This window comes from Gouania willdenowi, chromosome 5 (assembly GCF_900634775.1).
Source record: "Gouania willdenowi chromosome 5, fGouWil2.1, whole genome shotgun sequence".
Lineage (NCBI taxonomy): Eukaryota > Metazoa > Chordata > Actinopteri > Blenniiformes > Gobiesocidae > Gouania > Gouania willdenowi.
In genome coordinates, this window is record NC_041048.1 from 6,280,580 (window position 1) to 6,299,485 (window position 18,906).

The 18,906-nt window shown below is 36.6% G+C and overlaps 1 protein-coding gene across 2 annotated transcripts in view; it reads left to right on the top strand.

Moving 5' to 3' along the window:
- igsf21a (immunoglobin superfamily, member 21a) overlaps positions 1 to 18,036 on the top strand; it is a 291,837-nt gene extending 273,801 nt beyond the window's left edge. For both annotated transcript variants that reach the window (XM_028447575.1, XM_028447576.1), the window contains exons 8-10: positions 1,367 to 1,559; positions 9,452 to 9,490; positions 17,903 to 18,036. In XM_028447575.1, the coding sequence (XP_028303376.1) occupies positions 1,367 to 1,559; positions 9,452 to 9,490; positions 17,903 to 17,979 (309 nt within the window). In that variant the 3' untranslated portion in view covers positions 17,980 to 18,036. The remainder of the gene's footprint in view (positions 1 to 1,366; positions 1,560 to 9,451; positions 9,491 to 17,902) is intronic.
- Positions 18,037 to 18,906: the final 870 nt, after the last annotated feature.

Genomic DNA, 18,906 nt, shown 5'->3' on the forward strand with positions numbered 1-18,906 from the left:
TCGTTCTCTATCCAGAGTTTTTAAGATAAGCTAGCTCTGTACGGGCCTTCTTATCTTATGACATCATAAACGGAGCAAACTCAAACTCACCTCATAATGAGGCTATGGAGATACATATTACTGTTAGAAAACCATTAAAAAGTGAAATTTGTATCATATGGGACCATTAAACACATGATGCGTGTTACCTCGACACTTCATTTTGACAGTAATTTATCATGTCGATAAATTATGAATTTAATGTGTGCACACAAAACTTGATATATAACTACTGTATATATCAATATCGGTTTTTATCGGAAATTGGAAATTTAGTGTCAATATATTGGCAAAGAAGCTGATATTGAACATCTCTAATATACACTAAAGCAGTACAAAGTGCTGTATGTAAAGAATTTACCAAAAAAAAGTATGCTTTCTTTAAGTTTAAGCACAATCAAAAAAAACACGCACTTCCCTTTACTTGAAGCAGTGTGCTGGATCAAAAAAGGTCCAAAGTAGCTATGTCCAAAGTAGCTATGCCCTTCATCAGACATAGGTCTGACATAGACATAGGTCATCAGACATAGGTCTGATGAAGGGCGGTCAGCCCGAAACGTCACGTCTTTTGGTGTTTTATTAAAATTTGAACTTGGGAGCAAACTATGCAGTGGTGCGGACCTTCGTTTCTTCATCGCTTCTTTAAGTTTAAGCACAATCAAAAAAACACGCACTTCCCTTTACTTGAAGCAGTGTGCTGGATCAAAAAAGGTCCAAAGTAGCTATGCCCTTCATCAGACATAGGTCTTCATCAGACATAGGTCTGATGAAGGGCGGTCAGCCCGAAACGTCATGTCTTTTGGTGTTTTATTAAAATTTGAACTTGGGAGCAAACTATGCAGTGGTGCGGACCTTCGTTTCTTCATCGCTTCTTTAAGTTTAAGCACATCTATAGGTTGCACCTTCATTTCAACACTGCAGTGTAGAACTTTGTAAACTCATTCGCTGCCTTTGAAAATAAAAAAAAAGAAGGGGGTCATAAAGATGATTAACCTCTAAGATCTACCTCCACTCTTGGATCACTTTAATGCAGTTTTGATATATATTAAATATTTCAGATTTTCCATGGATGTGATTGTTTCTTTGATGCTGATACAGAACACAAAGATTCCAAAGTAGTGGAGGAAAAAAAATCTGCTTTTCAAGTGGAGTCCTGATTATTAATGCATGTTGTTAACTTGCAGTTGCATTAGAGGAAAATTGAAGCTTGTATTATTCATGTGTGCCGTGCTCTTAATCTCTTGGCTGGGACTCGCAGAGTTTTCCCACGCTGCCCTTTGAACTCTCCCTCTCGTTTTTTTCTGCTCTCTCTCTGGGTTGTGGATAGAATGAGGTTTTCCCCGAGCCGCTCTTCACCTGGACGCGGGTCGGAGGTCGTCTGCTCGATGGCAGCACTGAGCGCGAGGGTAGGGAGCTGATTCTGGAGAGGGTGCCCGCCGAGCTAAACGGCTCCATGTATCGCTGCACGGCCCAGAATCCTTTGGGCTCCACTGATACACACACACGCCTCATAGTCTTTGGTATGTATGCATGTATGCTCCAACACGCCAATGTTACACTGAGATTTCACTTAAGTTTGATTAATTATTAAAAAGACGATGAATATGAATTTTACAGCTTTTTTTCTTTGACTATTATATGGAACACTTGTACAATTATGCAGTTAAACATCAAAGAATATTCCATAATTCCACAAAAACCATTTAATATATTAACGTTGTCTGCTGAGGAGATTTATGCGACTGCTGTGAGGTATGAATCATTCATGCAACTAAGTGTGTGGTTATTAAGAGATTGTAGCCCTAATTGGTTTAACAGCCCATACTTTTAAATGGAGCACTAAGTGGGAATTACTGTCCTCTAACGAGGGAATTTGTGACCATTAATGGCTATAGTGCACCTTTCTCACGTTAACACAAAAAATAAATAAGTGAAATAATAGCATTACAGCTAAAGTGTGCAGGGACAAGTTAAAAGGCTGAGAGATCTACTTTATAGGATGGAACAGGTAGGGTAATGTGATTTTTAAAACAGAAAGGACTGTTGCACACACAAAACAAAGTTGGGTCAAAAAATGTAACCTTTATTGAAATAGACAATTAAAAATGGTGATTTTTAACTAATAAAAGTAAAAATTTGCAATTACATATTTGAACAAACAAATGGGTAAGAAAATAGATGGATGAATGGATATTTTAGAACAGAAATAATAAAATATTAGTAATAATAAATAATGTAAACAGTAGAAATTCCTACCTGAGATCTTTTTTTTTTTTGCTTTTGTTAAAAAATTACGATATTAGAAATATAAATAGAAACGTCTCAGCAATAAAATTGTTCAAACGTCATAATTGCTTGGTCGTTTTAGATTAAATTTAGCTGTTTGTGTTGAATTGGTATATAATACTGTCATAAATCAATTGTTAATTTTGTTTACAAAAAATGTCATAGTTTTGGTCGACTACATTAAGTGACAATAACTAGACGCATCCGTTGTTTATGTTGGAAACACAGAAACATGGAGAAAATGACAACAACTCGGAACAGCCTCAGTGAGGAGTATCCACAAAGCCAATCCTTCCTTTTGTTCCTTTCACTGTAGAAAGTATGAAACGTTTTCTGATCTTACCTTTGCTGAAGCTCTGGTAACTCAGGTGTTTTAAAAGCTGTCGTTTTTCCTCAAAAAAAAGTTTATCTATCATCTCTGGCGCTGTCATCCTGCCTGTATTGTTATCTCGCCCACTAGCTAGAGAACGTAGCAGCAGCGGTCACATGGCATCAATTCACTAATGTACTGTGAACTTAGGTATAGCATTTAGCATAGCGCGGTTACGTCCAAAGCTCTCTACGCTGCCTTTGGACTTAAATGGTTGGCATCTTGGGGACCTGACTGCGCATGCTCAAACACGTAAAAACACGCAATGGGAACAGAGGCAGAGGAGCAACGTGCCTTTGAGAGGGGGCGTGGCCTCCATCTGCCTTACAGCGGAGTGAGACTGTGCAGCTGTTTAGTAATTTGGGCTATGAAACGCACAAATTGAGGACACTTCCAAACTTATAGGTACTGTAGGCTATTGGAAATGGAAAAGTAAATAATTTATAATTATATTATAATTAAAACAAATAATCAAAATATCAATTCACCCTTGGGTAGGCACTGCCTACCTTGCCTACCCTGACGGCACGTCACTGGTTGTGATTCCAAAAGACTTAGTTATTGTTTTGCAAACTTTTTCAACCTGTTTCTTCCAGTTTATCGTCAATCTGAACTCCTAAAAAACATGTAGATGACACTATTTATTTCTTCATTATTAATGTAAATTTTAATTTGATCTCTATCACATTTTTTATTACCATCAAATAACATATTTTGTTGTTTTTTTTTGTTGTTTTTTTACATTTGATGACAATTTATTAGCTCTGAACCATTCTGAATAATTGTGAAAATCCTGATTTAATTTTTTAATCAGAGCATTTAAATCCCCGTCAGAGATAAACAGATTGTATCATCAGCAAAAAGTACAGGAAAGATTGGTCGTAGAAACAGAAGCAAAGTCATGAATATAAATAACAAATAATAATGGTCCCAAAATTGAACCTTGTGGTACACCATACTCCACAGAATTCTTTTTAGATTCATAATTTTTCATACTGACATACTGTACTGTTCTCTGTTAGATAAATAATTATAGTGTCAAATAAACACATTGACTCTGAATCCGTATTTATGCTGTTTTTGAAGCAGAATATCATGGTTTACGTTGTCGAAAGCTTTAGATAGATCTAAAAATACACTAATTGCAAATTCCTTTGTATCCAAAGCCGTATGAATTCTATCCATTAGTTCAATAAGAGCCATGTGTGATGAATGATATTTTCAGAAATCTGAACCGGTAATTATATAATACAGTATATCCTTCTTAATTAAATGTTGATGATATTGAAATAGGACGATAATATCGAAATAGGACGATAATTTGAGAAGGATGCATTTTCACCATTTTTATACAAAGGTACAACTTTAGCTATTTTGAGTTCTGAGGGTACTATGCCACTTTTCACAGAAAATGTAATAATATAAGTCAGTGGTTCAGAAATAGTAGATGTTACATCTTTAATAATAGAAGTACTTATTCCATCATGGCCAGGGACAGATGTTTTTAAACCTACAATGATTACCTAAACCTCACTTGAATTAGGCGGTTCAAAATCACTAAAAGAAGAAAATGTACCTTTAATGTCATCATTAAAGTGGATTGACATTTATGGCGCAAATTCTCTTGGCCAGAGTAGCACTAACATTTGAGAAATAAATATTGAACTTACATGTAATATCAAAAGACTTTCTGAAAGTACAACTTCCATCTGTACAAGTTGGAGGATAGTTTAAAGGAGCTCCCTTTCTTTGAAGAAGTTAATTTATTGTTTTCCATGTACCTTTAATATTGTTCATTGATTTCTGAAAGTCATCACTGACATATTTTTCCTTTGTTATCTTAAAAAGATGAGTGTAAGAATTTGTATACAACTTATATGTAGCTAAATTTAAGGAGGAAGGGGGGAATATACTTAATACATAGCTTTTTCTTTAATGTGTGAAGAATTTATCAGTTCATTTGTAAACCATAAATTTAGTTTTTTTTTTACTTTACCCCCATGAGATTTAATAATTGGAAAGGACCTCTCAAAAACATCATTGATTCTTTTCATGAATATCTCATGAGCTGAGGTAGTATAATTTTCCCTAAAAACACTTTCAAAAGAAATATTTTCCAGTAATTGTCTGAATTTGATTTTGTTAGCAGTATTATATGCTTGAAAACCGGTAAGAGACTCTTTATTCAGCATATAACTGTTGCCTAATACAACCACTTGGAATATTGGGAAATGGTCTGAAATGTCTGTACATAATAATATTATTCCAGATTTTGTCTTATGGTTTATTGTGTTAAAAAATATATTATCTATTAATGTTGCAGAATTTTCTGTAACTCTTGGTAAAAAAAAAGTTTGCATGTTGATAATTTAAAAAGTCATCAGTTGCAGAATGTGTTTCCTTTTCAGACAAATTAATATTAAAATCCCCAAGAATATGACACAATTTATGTTCCCTATTTATGAGTTCCAAAGTACTTGAAAAGCTTTGATTGAAGTTCAAAACATCTGTGTGAGGAGACCTATAAATACGACCAATTATCCCCCGCCGCGAAATGGAAGGGGGTTATAGGTTTGAGCTCCATCCATCCATCCGTCTGAATTAAAAGGGACATCTTTTCTCAGAAACCATTTAACATAGGATAACCAAATTCAGTGTGTGGCTTCAAGGTATCAATACCTTGATGGAGTTTGAAAATGAGAAGCGTGCAATTATTTTTTCCAGAGTTATTGCCCTTTTTCTGTTTTTTGGACTCTGTTCGAGGTATCTTCAAACGGGACAGCTTTTCTTTGAAACCGTTTAAGATAAGATAACCAAATTCAGTGTGTGGCTTCAAGGTATCAATACCTTGATGGAGTTTGAAAATGAGAAGTGCTCAAGTATTTTTTCTGGAGTTATTGCCCTTGTTTCGTTTTTCTTTACTATGTTCGAGGTATCTTCAAAAGGTAACAGCTTTTCTTAGAAACCGTTTAAGATAGTTAGTAATTTTATATTCTGATGTGATGATATTTTCTGATGTATACATCTAACTTCTTAGATTTAGGACATTTAGGAAAAGGTTGTGAGTTATAATGAGAACCATTCTGGCAGAGGATGTTGATGACTGTCTTCTTGTTAGTTTTATTATTAGACAATATTTCTATGAAGACAGATTCGATTTGTGTTTCATTTAATTTCATGGGAAGATCATGTCAGACATTGAAATCCAGATTGGACAAAAATGGAAAATCCTCCTCCAGACCTTGAAGGTCTGACAAAGTGAGTTGAGTTATAGGATGTTAATTCATGTAGGTCAAGTTCTTTGGGCTGCTCAGTCAGCCAAGTTTCTGTCAGAGCAATAACTGAAAACTTATGATTCAAAGAAGATAAGAAATGTTCCATCTTTTCATACATTTTTGGAAGACTGCGTGTATTTAAATGTAATACTAAAAACATTTTATTATTCTCGGAAAGTGATTGTGTGAGATTGTTACACATGAGTTAGCATTATTTGCATTTGAAAAAAAGGTTTAAATCAGGATCTACAGTATTTCCAAACCATGCATTACATAATCTCTGTCAAGTTCAAATGGATTAAATGCCAAAGTATCAAGTACCGATAGCCTGTTGTAATCATCAGACAGAAAACACTGAAACTCATCATCATCCACAACTTTCACAGTGCCATGTTGACTTTTGGTCCAACATGTGTGCACATTTTAAATGAAACTTAATTTATTTCTACAAAGAGAACAACAGACCTGAGAGCCCATTGGCTTCTGATGTATTTACAAACACTAAATACCATCCAAAATCAGGTTGATCAATGGTAATTTTATCTTTAAATCTTGATTAAAACTAAGTTGCATCTTAGTCAACAGACTATGACTAAAACTAAGTCAAAATTTGCTATTGAAATGAACTCTGCTTAAATCAATTAAAGGTCTCTGATCATCATACATATACTGTATGTTGCATCAGTACATTTGCACATACACACATACAGTATCTGGGACTGCAGCAAAAACCCTGTTTATACAATGTGCTATGTTGTTTTTTTCACATTGGGCTTCCACATGTGTGTGTGTATGTTTGTGTAAAAGAAAAATGGATGAAATGCATGTCATACATTCAACGTGACAGACGTTGTGATATCTGCAAACATCGTACAGTTATCCAAAGGATTGATATCCCATCGTATCACCATGAACCTGGTAATATACAGCCCTAAACACCACAATATACTTTAGAATGTTACTCGTGGGGTGATTTGTCAATGTGTTGCAGATTTTTTTTGGTGATTAGTAAAAGTTGTGTGGATTGATGGGGGAAGGTCGGCTGCATCATCAATTATATAATGATTAAGTTAAGCGGCAGAAATATAAGAATTCAATTCTTCTTTCTGCTCCTTTCCAATCATGACAATGTATCATTTGGACTGTTATATATTTTGAAGTACGTGGGGAATTTATGTTGATTTGCATTTCCATAAAACAAATACAGAAACATAAATATTTACATTAAATATGAGCGTCACTGCTTACTTAATGATGGCTGCTGGAGCGGAAACACTCATCCAATATGTTTAGGTTTAAGCTTCGAAAAATTGTGTGTGTGTGTGCGTGAGGAACCTACCACTTTAGGGAGGTGTTGCCTTAAGGAGTGTCTTTGCAGGGAAGTGCTACTAATGCTTATTTAACACCCTGATGCATCCTCAGGTGTCACGGGTTATGTGCCTAGTACGGCCCATCTGTCTGCCTGCTCCTTGTAGATTGCCTTTTCTTGCACTTAAAGAAAGCAAATGGTGATTAAGTGACCTTGGTAATACCCACGGTGGCCATGAGATGAGACACCTGTCTTTGCCAGGTAATGAAAAAGAAAGAAGTATCTGTTGTCGCTGCAGTCCTCGCTCACTGCTCAATATACATTATGTGGAATAGCACAGAAAGTCATTTGCTATCAAGCAACGGCCACGTCTTTGATGATGTACATCTTTAGCCACAATTCCATTTGAGATTAGTGTGAGGTGAGTCAGCAAAAGCAAGAAAAGAAGGCGGAGATAAATACACACCCGGGCACAGACATGCAGAGACACAAGGATGTGTATGCTTAGGCAAATATGCAGGGGCTGGTAAACAGTAGAAGTGCATGCAACGTGCACACTCTGGGTCTCTCTCTCAGAGGAGCTGCTCTGTTAATGTGGCTGCAATGAAACCAGTAAAGTTCCCCCCACTGTTCTGTGCATGTTGCTTCCACCTGCTCATATACAGTCAATCATCCTAAAATAGCTCCGAGTGTAATTAAGGGAGCGGCGCTGATATCGTGTAAAGCCGTCTCCCGCTTCCTGTTTTATAATTACTGTGTAGTGTGTATATCCCAGGGAGAACTCAGGACAACACTGTGAGGCAAATGTTGTCCCTCAAAGACTTTGTCCTTAAACTACTGGAGTAGTTTATTTTTATTTTTACTTTGCTGCAGTGTTCTGTGCTCTCACGATGACAACAGTCTCTGAAATGTATAAATGTATAATTTAACAGCAATGGGTCATTCCATGTCATTTCAACACATTTTCAGGACATACATCGCATAAAGAAATGTTGTTGGTCACACTTTACTTAAGGTTTTATACATAAAGGCTGACATTACAGTGTCATTATTATACATGACATGTTATTAGGATGAATTAAGTGTTACCCTAACCCTATCTAACCCCATTAGATCCCTCCACCTCACCCAAAAATGCCAACATAGCTCCAAAGGTGTCATAATTTAGCAAACAACACTTATTCATGCTAATGACAAGTGTCATTTCATAACAATGACAGCGTAATCTCAGCCTTATGTATAAAACTGTGGCTCAGTGGTAGAGTGGGTCGTCCAATAACTGAAGGGTTGAAGGTTCAAATCCCGCTCTAGCCAAGTCATTGTTGTTGTGTCCTTGGGCAAGACTCTTTACCCACATTGCCTCGTATGAATGTGGTGTATTGGTGGTGATTAGAGGGGCCGATGGTGCACTATGACAGCCTCGCCTCTGTCTGTCTGCCTCAGGGCAGCTGTGGCTACAATAGTAGCTTACCACCACTAAGTGTGGAGTGAAAGAATAATGTCATGTGAAGCGCCTTCAAGCAAAGTGTGACCACATTGTTTTATATCCAAAAAAAAATGTTTTTTTTTTTCTTACATTCCCACATGCAGTCTTAATGAGCCAATGAAAATAGTAAAAAAAATAATATTTTTTCGGATTTTAAGAGGCTGTCACCCAAAAACCAATGCATGTATCTGACTAACCATTAGTGATGTGAAGAGTCTATGTACATACTGTAGCTCAAACCTGGCCAAATTATAGGGAGCTGAGACATATGCTAAGTTGTTTACTGAAGGCCCAAACCCCTAAAAACTTTTTTGCAATTTTGAGGAGCTGGCATGTCCAACAGATAGGATGTATAGCAGATGTTTTTCTATATTCTGAGAGAGTAGGTGGAGCTGTATTACTATGTGCTGTAGTTCCTGAGATATTGAAAGCTGAACATAGAAGAAAAATGAGGACCCACAGAAATGGTCCATATCTCAAAAAGTATTCATGCAATCAAAGTAAAAATTCACTGTGTGTCTATTGAATAATCACGGAACAATTTGTAAAACATTTTTTTAGACCGAAGTGTGTGAACCATTTGTGTAATGACATGGAATGACCTGATACAATTTAGAAATATATCTTTTGTTTTCTAAAACTTGAGTCACAGCTTTTAATTCATCTCTTTTTTCTCATTTCAACAGAAAACCCAAGCATGATGAAAAACACACAGAATCCAAACAGTAAGTATCTTTCATCTTTTTATTGTGCATTTCATTCTCAATGCCTTGCTTTCCATGGACCTATATGTTCTCATCTTGCACGCAGACTTATTGCAATGCATTCAGATACATTCCTCATTCCGCAGCAGTTTTTATCGTTCCACGTATTGACATTCGTTGATCCTGAATTCTTTGCCTCAGATTAACTGAGTGAGGGTGATTCAATGAGGATTAATGTTGGCTGGCGTTCAGATGCACTGAGCAGCAGCTATCTTCCCCATGACTAACCAAGCCTGTCACTTTTGGTTGAGTGTGAGATTATTGGTGTGCAGGGGTGGCTCATTTGCGGCTTCTGAGATTATCATATGTAAAGATGAAGGATTGTCATGGAAAGCCGCAGGGCTGTGACAACAAATTTATGATCTTTTTTTTTTTCGTTCATTTTTTTTCTTCTCCTGCTCAGCTTCACTGATCTTCTACAATCATTCCATCGCTTTTCTCTTCTCTGAGCTTTGGCTCACATTAATTCTTCCAGGACCATCACTCTTTTTTCATTCACTGGTTTATATACAGGTAGATGTATTAACCGATAACGATTTATAACCCTAATTTTAGCTAACATTGTATTCATCTCCATTGTCAGGTTAAGCCTACATTTAATGTGATGCCCCACAAATAAACATCTGTGCAAAATAAATAACATTTTTAATTAAACAACGGCTGTGTTGGCCTCAGTGGTCAAGACTGAATGGTTTTCTACAACCAACAAGGTGCATGTGATGCTGTTTACTGTAAAACTGTCACAACACAGAATAAAATAACCTTTCAATACTGTCCAACAAACGTTACAAAATTCCTTCTAACGTTTGTACAGGAAGTGCAGATAAATTAAGATTGCTAGCGAGTTAACATTAGCTTAGCAGTTAGCCTCTGAGCTAGTTAAAGATGTACGAAACGGGGAACAATGTTCTATATTTCTACTAGGGGAGAACATCAAAAAATGCTTTCATTATGGGTGGGGCTTCTGGAGCCGTTAAGACACGCCCAGTCTATACTATAAAATCACCAAAGAACAATCTATGCTATGCTATCTATAGCAATAACGATTTATATACCTAATTTTAGCTAACATTACATTTATCTCCATTGTAAAAAATATGTTAATCCTTCATGTAATGTGATGCCCCACTGGATGTATTGTCCAAATAAATGTCATCTGTGCAAAATAAGAATACTTTTTCAACTTCAGTCTTGGTAAAAGATTAATTTTTTTTTAATCAAACAACACTAATGTGTGCCTCAGTAGTCGTCAAGACTTAAGCGTTTTCCACAGAATTCCAAAATAAACAAAGTTTCTGTGATGTTTGCTGTGAAACTGTAACAATATAGAATAAAATAACCTTTCAATATTGTCCAACAAACATTATGCATGTAAAGTTTCTTCTAAAGTTTGTACATGAGGTGTAGATCAGTTCAGATAGCTAGTAAGTTCGCATTAGCTTAGCGGCTAGCCCCTGAGCTAGTTAAACATGTACGAAACAGGAAACAAGAATCTACTTTTCCATGTCAAATGACTAAAACACATCATAAACACTGTCTACAGACTGAAAACACTCAGAGATAATGCTTTAGCATAGAATAAAAGTTAAAGTTTAACTAAACTAACATTTTAAGTTAACAGAATTATTTTGAATAATTTTTGATATGTTGAAGATATGTTGAAGCCCCCCCTTGACCGTGCTCGGTCATGGGGGGGGCGGCCTGGGGTTCCTTGGCCCCCATTCTTCCTGCTGGCCTGGTTGCATCTCAGGCCCGGGGCGGCGCTTGGGTTCGCAGAAGCAGTTCTTGCACAAACATTGGTCATGGATGCACTGGTATGTCTTGGGCTGTGGGATGAACTCATACTGGGCTTAACCTCAGACACGTTGATCCCAAATACCAGTTTTAAGTATAACCACTCACTCCTTCCCTCTGTTCACGGCTACCACCATTATTCCTAAGTTTCATACTTGCCACTAGACTGGCTGAACTAATTACACAACACAATAAGCACAATATGCTCAACTATACCGTCACATTTCACTCTCATTATAGATCAGTTAACTCTTCCCCAGCCTTTCATTTCCTACCCTGACTCCATCTCCCCTGTTCCTTTCCCCCCACCTCGATGTAACACTGCCCATTTTCTACCTTTACTACCTCTTCCGTTTGTCATTTGTTCTCTCTCCTTATCAATTTTTCATCCCCTCTTCCTTTTCACAATTTGGCTTTTTTTCCATTCTCACATCTGAGGGATGCAAATCACAGAATGCAAATACTGTGGTGAGCGTAGGAGCAGGTGTGTCACAGGAAGGACAGAATGAGGTCAACGCGAACTGCAGACATGTCTTGCATGCAAGTCAAATTAGTTTACAACAGCCCCGAGAGGTCACCAAACCTGTGCCTGAACGTAATGGCTGAATACTGTTCTGCTGGCTGATGTGAGAGAAGAGAACCGTCTCCGTCAGTCACTCACGCCACGTGCAGAAAAAGAAAGCTACACTTTCTATGAGGACTTCCTCATTCATCTTCGTCAGAATAATAGGTCCCCGCACACATGTCACACCGCATTGTGTAACAAAAGACCGAATTTAGCAGATGAGTGAACACTGAGGATGAAAATGTGATATGTTTTCTGCTTCATAATACTGTATCTGTCAGGCTGCAGGCAGTGGGACTGTCAAAAGTTTGGGGTTGTCACCTCATTGTGAGTGTTGTCACTCCCGCTGTCTGAAACACTGCAGTGGATCCACTCAGTGAAAATGCAAAGCAACGAACGCAGTCTCTGCTCCACAATGTATCAAATCTCACCTCTTTTTACTCGTTTTACGACGTGCGGTGCTGCAAAAGCGGGAACGCAGATGTAGACAAGTCGTCAAAGTCCAAAGTGATGTCTGGCATCCGTCTCAAATGTCAATGAGGTTTACATTCAGTCGGCTGGCTTGGCTCCATATTACTTGAGTAAAGGTTGTAATGAGTTAAAAGGAAAACATTTATTTGGCATTTAGATCTAGCGCATCAGAGTACACTGATCCGTTTTTACAAAAAATATATCAACATTGCCAGTTAAATCAGTCCCAGTTGTTTGAAAACAGTCAGGTTGGCAAATAGGCAACGACATCCCAGCCAAATACTGACGGCAAACAGATGGTTGGGAGACAAGTATCTATGATCGTAGGCTGGGAGAGAACGTCAGATCTCATGGTTGTATGAGCTCATTACCAAACAAAATGAAAAACTTACAAAGTAGATCCAGTTGTTACTGTTCGACCTGTATGGGCAGGTCAAACAGATATTGGATACTGGATTTTTGGCCAATATTTTACAACCCATTTACACACACACACACACACACACACACCCCTCTAATTGCAGAGATAATCTCGCTTTCCATATTGGAATTAAAACACTCAGAATTAATCTGCATGCTCTTCATCATGCAAACTGCTGAACACGATGTAACATCAGAACTAAGAAAAATACTCCAACTTTTTATTGATGACAATTGTTTTTAGACAAAACCATTCCGATACTTGCAGCCTAACTTACTTAAAACTGTTCTTACCTACTGAAGAGGGATCGTAACCTGAGGGTTTCTGGTTAGAATCCGTCACTGTGGGATCTTGAGCAAGTCTCTTCCTTAACCTTAATTGCGTAATTCCTCCCTGGGCTACCCACTGTTCCTCAGACCTTTCATGTATGTACTGTACCTGTACGTATGTAACGATAAAGGTGATCTATCACCCGTTTATCCTCATCCTATTTACATTTTGTATTTCATTGTAATAACGGCAGTTTTACAAAATCTAAGCATTCTTTGTCATAGCTATATGACAATGTCAGTCAGCTTTATTTATATAGCACATTACAACAGCTAGCGGCTTGAAAATAAAATAAAAAAACTACAATGTGTAAAATGATAAACCATTTATTTCATTTTGATGTATCAAACTTATTTTACACAATAACAAAACTAAAATAATTGCGCTCAAAACGAGCAGCGAGAAGTTCAAAGAACTTATAAAAACCTACCCCTCATCATATCTCATGCATCTAAAAAAACATCACTAGACAAACTTTCAGCGTATAGTCATGTAAACAACACATGCATGAGTCTATACTTGTACATTATTAACAATCATTGCTCGAACAATCAAAGGACAATTTAAAGTCATACAAATAACAAAGCAAATATCTTACTTTCTGTTTATAACACCACAAATAAAAATAGAATAAAAGTAATTAAACTCTACTAAAGGCCAAAGTAAACAAGTGAGTTTGGAGGAAATTTGGAAGTTTGGAAATATGTATATTTAGTGAATAATTCTACTTTGTTGAAGGTCTCGTACCTCCATTGATTTACAAATACTCCTGCTCTTTAGTCCCGCCTCTCCACAGACGATGAGGCATCTGTATATGATGTCTATGGGTTTATAATGGAATCCAAGCCTGTTATTACATTGGTTTGATCTATCATATTTGGATTATGTCTGACTGTTATTTTTAAAGTTAATATCAATAGTCAAGCATATGATTGTTTTTTTTCTTTTTTTTTTTTTTCTTAATTTTATTTCTTTTTTCCCTTTTTTTCTCTTTCTTTCTTTCTTCAAGAATATGAAAAAATGATCTTTTGTTTTTAACTTAACTCTTGGATACACTTTTATATGTGATGCTTCCTATTAGCAGAACATCAGAGGTGAAAGTAATTGATTACAAATACTCACGTTACTGTAATTGAGTTGCTTTTATGGATACTCGTTATACGGACATTGTGAAACTACAAATAATGAAATAACCAGACAACAATCAAATGCATCACATCATAGTTGACCAATCAGATCAAACGTAATACACCGTGCCAATACAGCATTAAATTGTGGTTATTTTCTCAGTTTCAGAGTTCATACATGTAGTTATACTTAGAGCATGAGATTTTTCTTGTTTTTAATTGAATTTGTGTTATTTTATAAAAAAAAAAAAAAAAGAATTGTGAATTTTTACAAACCAAAAATTAAGTTTCAATTTGATCTTGTCCTTTTTAAGTTTATACATGAGATGTTTACTGTATCCAACGGAACCATGGCAAGATTTATTACCAAAAATAAAGTAACTTTTACTTTGAGTACTATTTACTTGAGCTACTTTTTCCTTGTACTTGAGTGTTTTTAGTACAATGTCAATCAAGTCGCAGTACTTCTACTGAGTAGGATATATCAGCACTCTTTACACCTCTGCAGAACATTGAGTTTCCTGACAGGTGATATGAACAACATAATCATAAGTACAGAGCTTGTGCATGGCCACACCCAGGTGTGGTCAGCTTCTCTCTAACATTATGATCCTCGGTGTTGGCACAAGGTGGACAAACACTTTATGTCAGCAAACACAGACACACCCACAATGCAAGAGCTGGTTTGAGCAGAGAACACTTAATAAAAAAGATATCTTCAGAGTGAGAGCGAGAGATGAAATAAAGTGCTCTAACAATGTTTTATGTAAAAATCTGCAAATACACTGGAAGAGAAAGATTGTGTTTGTGATTGACTGTAATGCAGTAAAAGTAATATAAAGGTTTTTATGCTGATGCAGACATTTAACTTTATATGATATGCTTTAAAAAGTGATTCCTGAGAACAGAAGTGTGTATAGAGAGACGGCTGTGGTGTAACTCACAGAATATTGCAATCATTGAGCCACAAAATAGTTTTATACGAACCTAATAAGTCTGGGAGGTTTCTCACTTTAACAGCACATCTGGAAATTAATACTGCTGCGTTCACACCGGATGCGTCACGAAATGTTTGTGTGACCAGATTACATACAAAGTCAGTGCATACATGCGTCCCAGATGCAAAATCTTTTTTGTGCGGCGGTGTGGTTTCGATCCGTGCGTCAAGACTGTCGGCCGTGCGAACGCGCTCCCAATTTTTTGTCATATTTGCACATTTGTAAGAGTTGAAAATATTGAACTCCTGCGGCTGTTTTGCATTAAGAAAGCCAATCAGAATTTTTGTTGACGATGACGACAGGCCGTCAACACTGACACCGGTCTGTTCACCCATTCAACCACGGAGTAGAAGCTGTGTGTGACCACCTGGAGCTGTAGGACACGCCCTTTATTACCAGGACCAGACTAGTGAGGATTTGGCGTGGAGGAGAATCAGCGAGGAGGTGTTTGTAGTAGGTAAAAGTTCTCTCTGTAGCACTGAGCTAGGATAGCATTAGCCGCTAATCACACCGGCTTTTTTGCACTGGTGGTTTATGTTTAAGGAGAAAAAGGAGCGCAGCTTCAGCAGGCAGTGAAACTCACCGAGTTGGATCAAATGGGGACATTTTTTGATCCTGCGAAACCTGCGGAACGTTTTGTGCGGCAGGTGCGTCCAGTGCCGCAGAAGACGCATTCGATGTGAACGCAGCATTAGACAACGTCAAAAAATTATAAAAATGAGTAAACGGATTTATCAAATAGATAAAGATTTCGACCATATTTTTAATTTCAATGCCACAATGTTAGGTTGCTTTTATTGGCTTTGTGCAACAATGATGGAAACCTTCTTTAGCCAAATTAAGTGTCTCTATTATTACGAGCTACGTTAATCAACTCAACCAATCAGAGCAGGCCTTGGGTCAAGCACTCATTCCTTAATGAATTCCTCATGATAAATAAGCATCCATTGTATTCTGGTTTTTAGAAGCATCTATCAATAAATGCCTGGTGTCCTCCACACTGATTGAAAGCTTTCTGTGGTCATTTTTTACTCTAATAAAGCTGCAGAAACCTTAACTTTGATTTTAAACATTTCAAGACTCTCTCTCCCTCTTCTTCTACAGTTTCCTAAAGGGATCATGTTTCAGTAATTCATCATTGGTTCACATCTTTAACCTGTTATTTACAGCAAACCCATCTTTCGAAAACCACCGTCAACGTCACTATGATGTTGAATCAGCATTTATCATACTTGAAGTCCTCTATGGCATGAAGAAAGGCTTAGTGGACTGGTAGTCATCAATATCAACCATGTGGTTGGAAGGCAGATTTCATATGATTAGCAAGAAGAAACAAAATAAAATAAAGTGGTTGGAGATAACAAGCTGTGATGTTCTAAACAATATTTTAATTTTTAAATTTGGATGTTTAGACTTTTTCAACATTTCTTTTGAGGCTTCTTTTTGTTATATAAACAATTACATTTACCACTTTATAAATACTATTCATATTTATTTTGTTGCATTGAGTGTTTTAATTTTTTGTATTTCAATTTGTATTCATGTTTAACTTCACTTGTTTTTTGTTTTAAATAAAAATGTCTTGCAGTTATTACCTTGTTCATTGTGTTTCTGCTCAGTAAAATAGTTCAGAGTTGGACGTGTATTTGAAGGAATCCCTTATGCAAATACATTATTATTGGCTTATCAGGCTTAAACATTTTGTTGTATTTATTTATCTTCCATTACAGTGGCTTTACATACATTTTAATTTACCCTCAAGGTTAAAGTGGTTCATTAGAGTGAATGTTTGACACTGAGGATCATTCAGACAGTCGAGGAGCAGTTGGTAAACTATGGCCATCATGTTCATAGAGGGAAAAATGTAAATAATTTGGTTTATAATAGAAATCAGTATCAGCTTTTGTGTTCCTTAACTGTCCATAGTTGGCAGTGTGGGGCCCCCAAAAGATATCCCGCTTAGGGGCCCAAGATGTGTAGGGCCGGCTCTGCCACCAACACAAAAAACGACAACAAAAGGACACACGGAAATGAGATAAAAATACACAAGATCCAAAATACACGCAAATAACAGAGAAACGACATAAGAAACACATACACACTGGGCGAGAATAATTAAATAATACCAACAAAACACAAAAATGATGACAAAAATACACAAAATAAGAGAAAAATGTACTGAATAATGAAAAGAACAGACAAAGAGCAACAAAAACATACAAAATTATGATAGAAATGATCTTGATTAGAACATGAACTGAAAATACAAGGGTCGGTCTTGGTCCCCCAAAATTAAATCTATTCAGGAGGCATGAAATACAATTTCATTCCACTTATTTACAAAACAAAAATTCTTTATGATGTGTCATAATATTATTATGCTCTATAGATGTTTTTTCACATAATTCTGAGTAAAATTTGTCGTTGGACAAAGGAGAAACATGTATTGAAAAGTTTGAGAACTGCTGTCCTATAGCATTAATGATTCAGTGTTGTGTGTCATACGTTAAGCATTACTGTACCTAAATATCACAGAAATGTTGTATAATGTGGTTATTTTGGCCTTATTTCAATGCTTTTTCAGCTGGTTTCTGATTCACTGTTTGCTAAAGTGATGAAGAGGAGATTGGCCGTGAGTCTGATTCACTTCTTTCTCTTGGTTTGCAGACGAAGCTCCTCGTGCGCACATGCTGGGACTGACGTGGATGGCACTTGTCCTCACAGTGACGGTTGAACTGACGTGAAATTTCTCTTCCAAGACACTCCACTCCCACATATGCACACATATTTGCACATACATCCAAAAAAACACAGATTCATCACAATCCCTCGAGCCTTCATCAAGATCTTTCATGTTGTCAGACAGGACGCCGTGCCACCTAAATGAAGGCACTTCTCTGTTTTTGTAATGAAATAATAGCCAAGACAATGCTTTGAAAATAACAATGTGATAACCAGAACAGTCACCACCTCCCATTAAGTTCTGCCCAGTTATTTGTTTCTCCTTTCAAAAACTGCCAGTTGATCATTGAAATCGCTTGATTTGTAACAGAAATTAGAAAAGCTTTTCAATTTTTTTGTGATCAGTCAAAATGTCATTGATTTTTAATGAAAAATTACAAATATTCTGAATTGTCCCAATTAGTGACAAAGATGGTAATTCATCTAAAATCCCCAGATAATTATTTTCTTTTTATTTTAATTTTTATTTCCCCTGATGGTTTGGAATGTATGAGATGATTTAGATGCATTATGAAAAAAAAGTCTCATTTTGAGTGTATTTTGTGTACATCAGTGTAAATACTGAAGAATAATTAAAGAGGTTCTATGGGTTCTGGTGAGGGATGGTTGCTGCAGTCATTGGAGTTTTAATTTTCTGCACCATTGTTGTATTTCATCTGTTTTTGAAGGCAACTCTTTGTTGAGGCGATGAACAATTTAACAGACTATATATTGTTTTTTTTTGTTTGTTTCTTTTCAATTCAGGCTTTTTCTACCTTAAATGGCAGGTCTTCAAGGACTGGGTACAAAAGATATATCTAACATCTGTCTGATGTATGGGGCTGTGATGCATGTGATGTTTGAAGGGTTTTTTGTTTGTTTTTTGTTGTTTTTTTTTTGTTTTTTTCCATTTGATGTGTTGCGTCACTGCAACTCATTGTCACTGACCT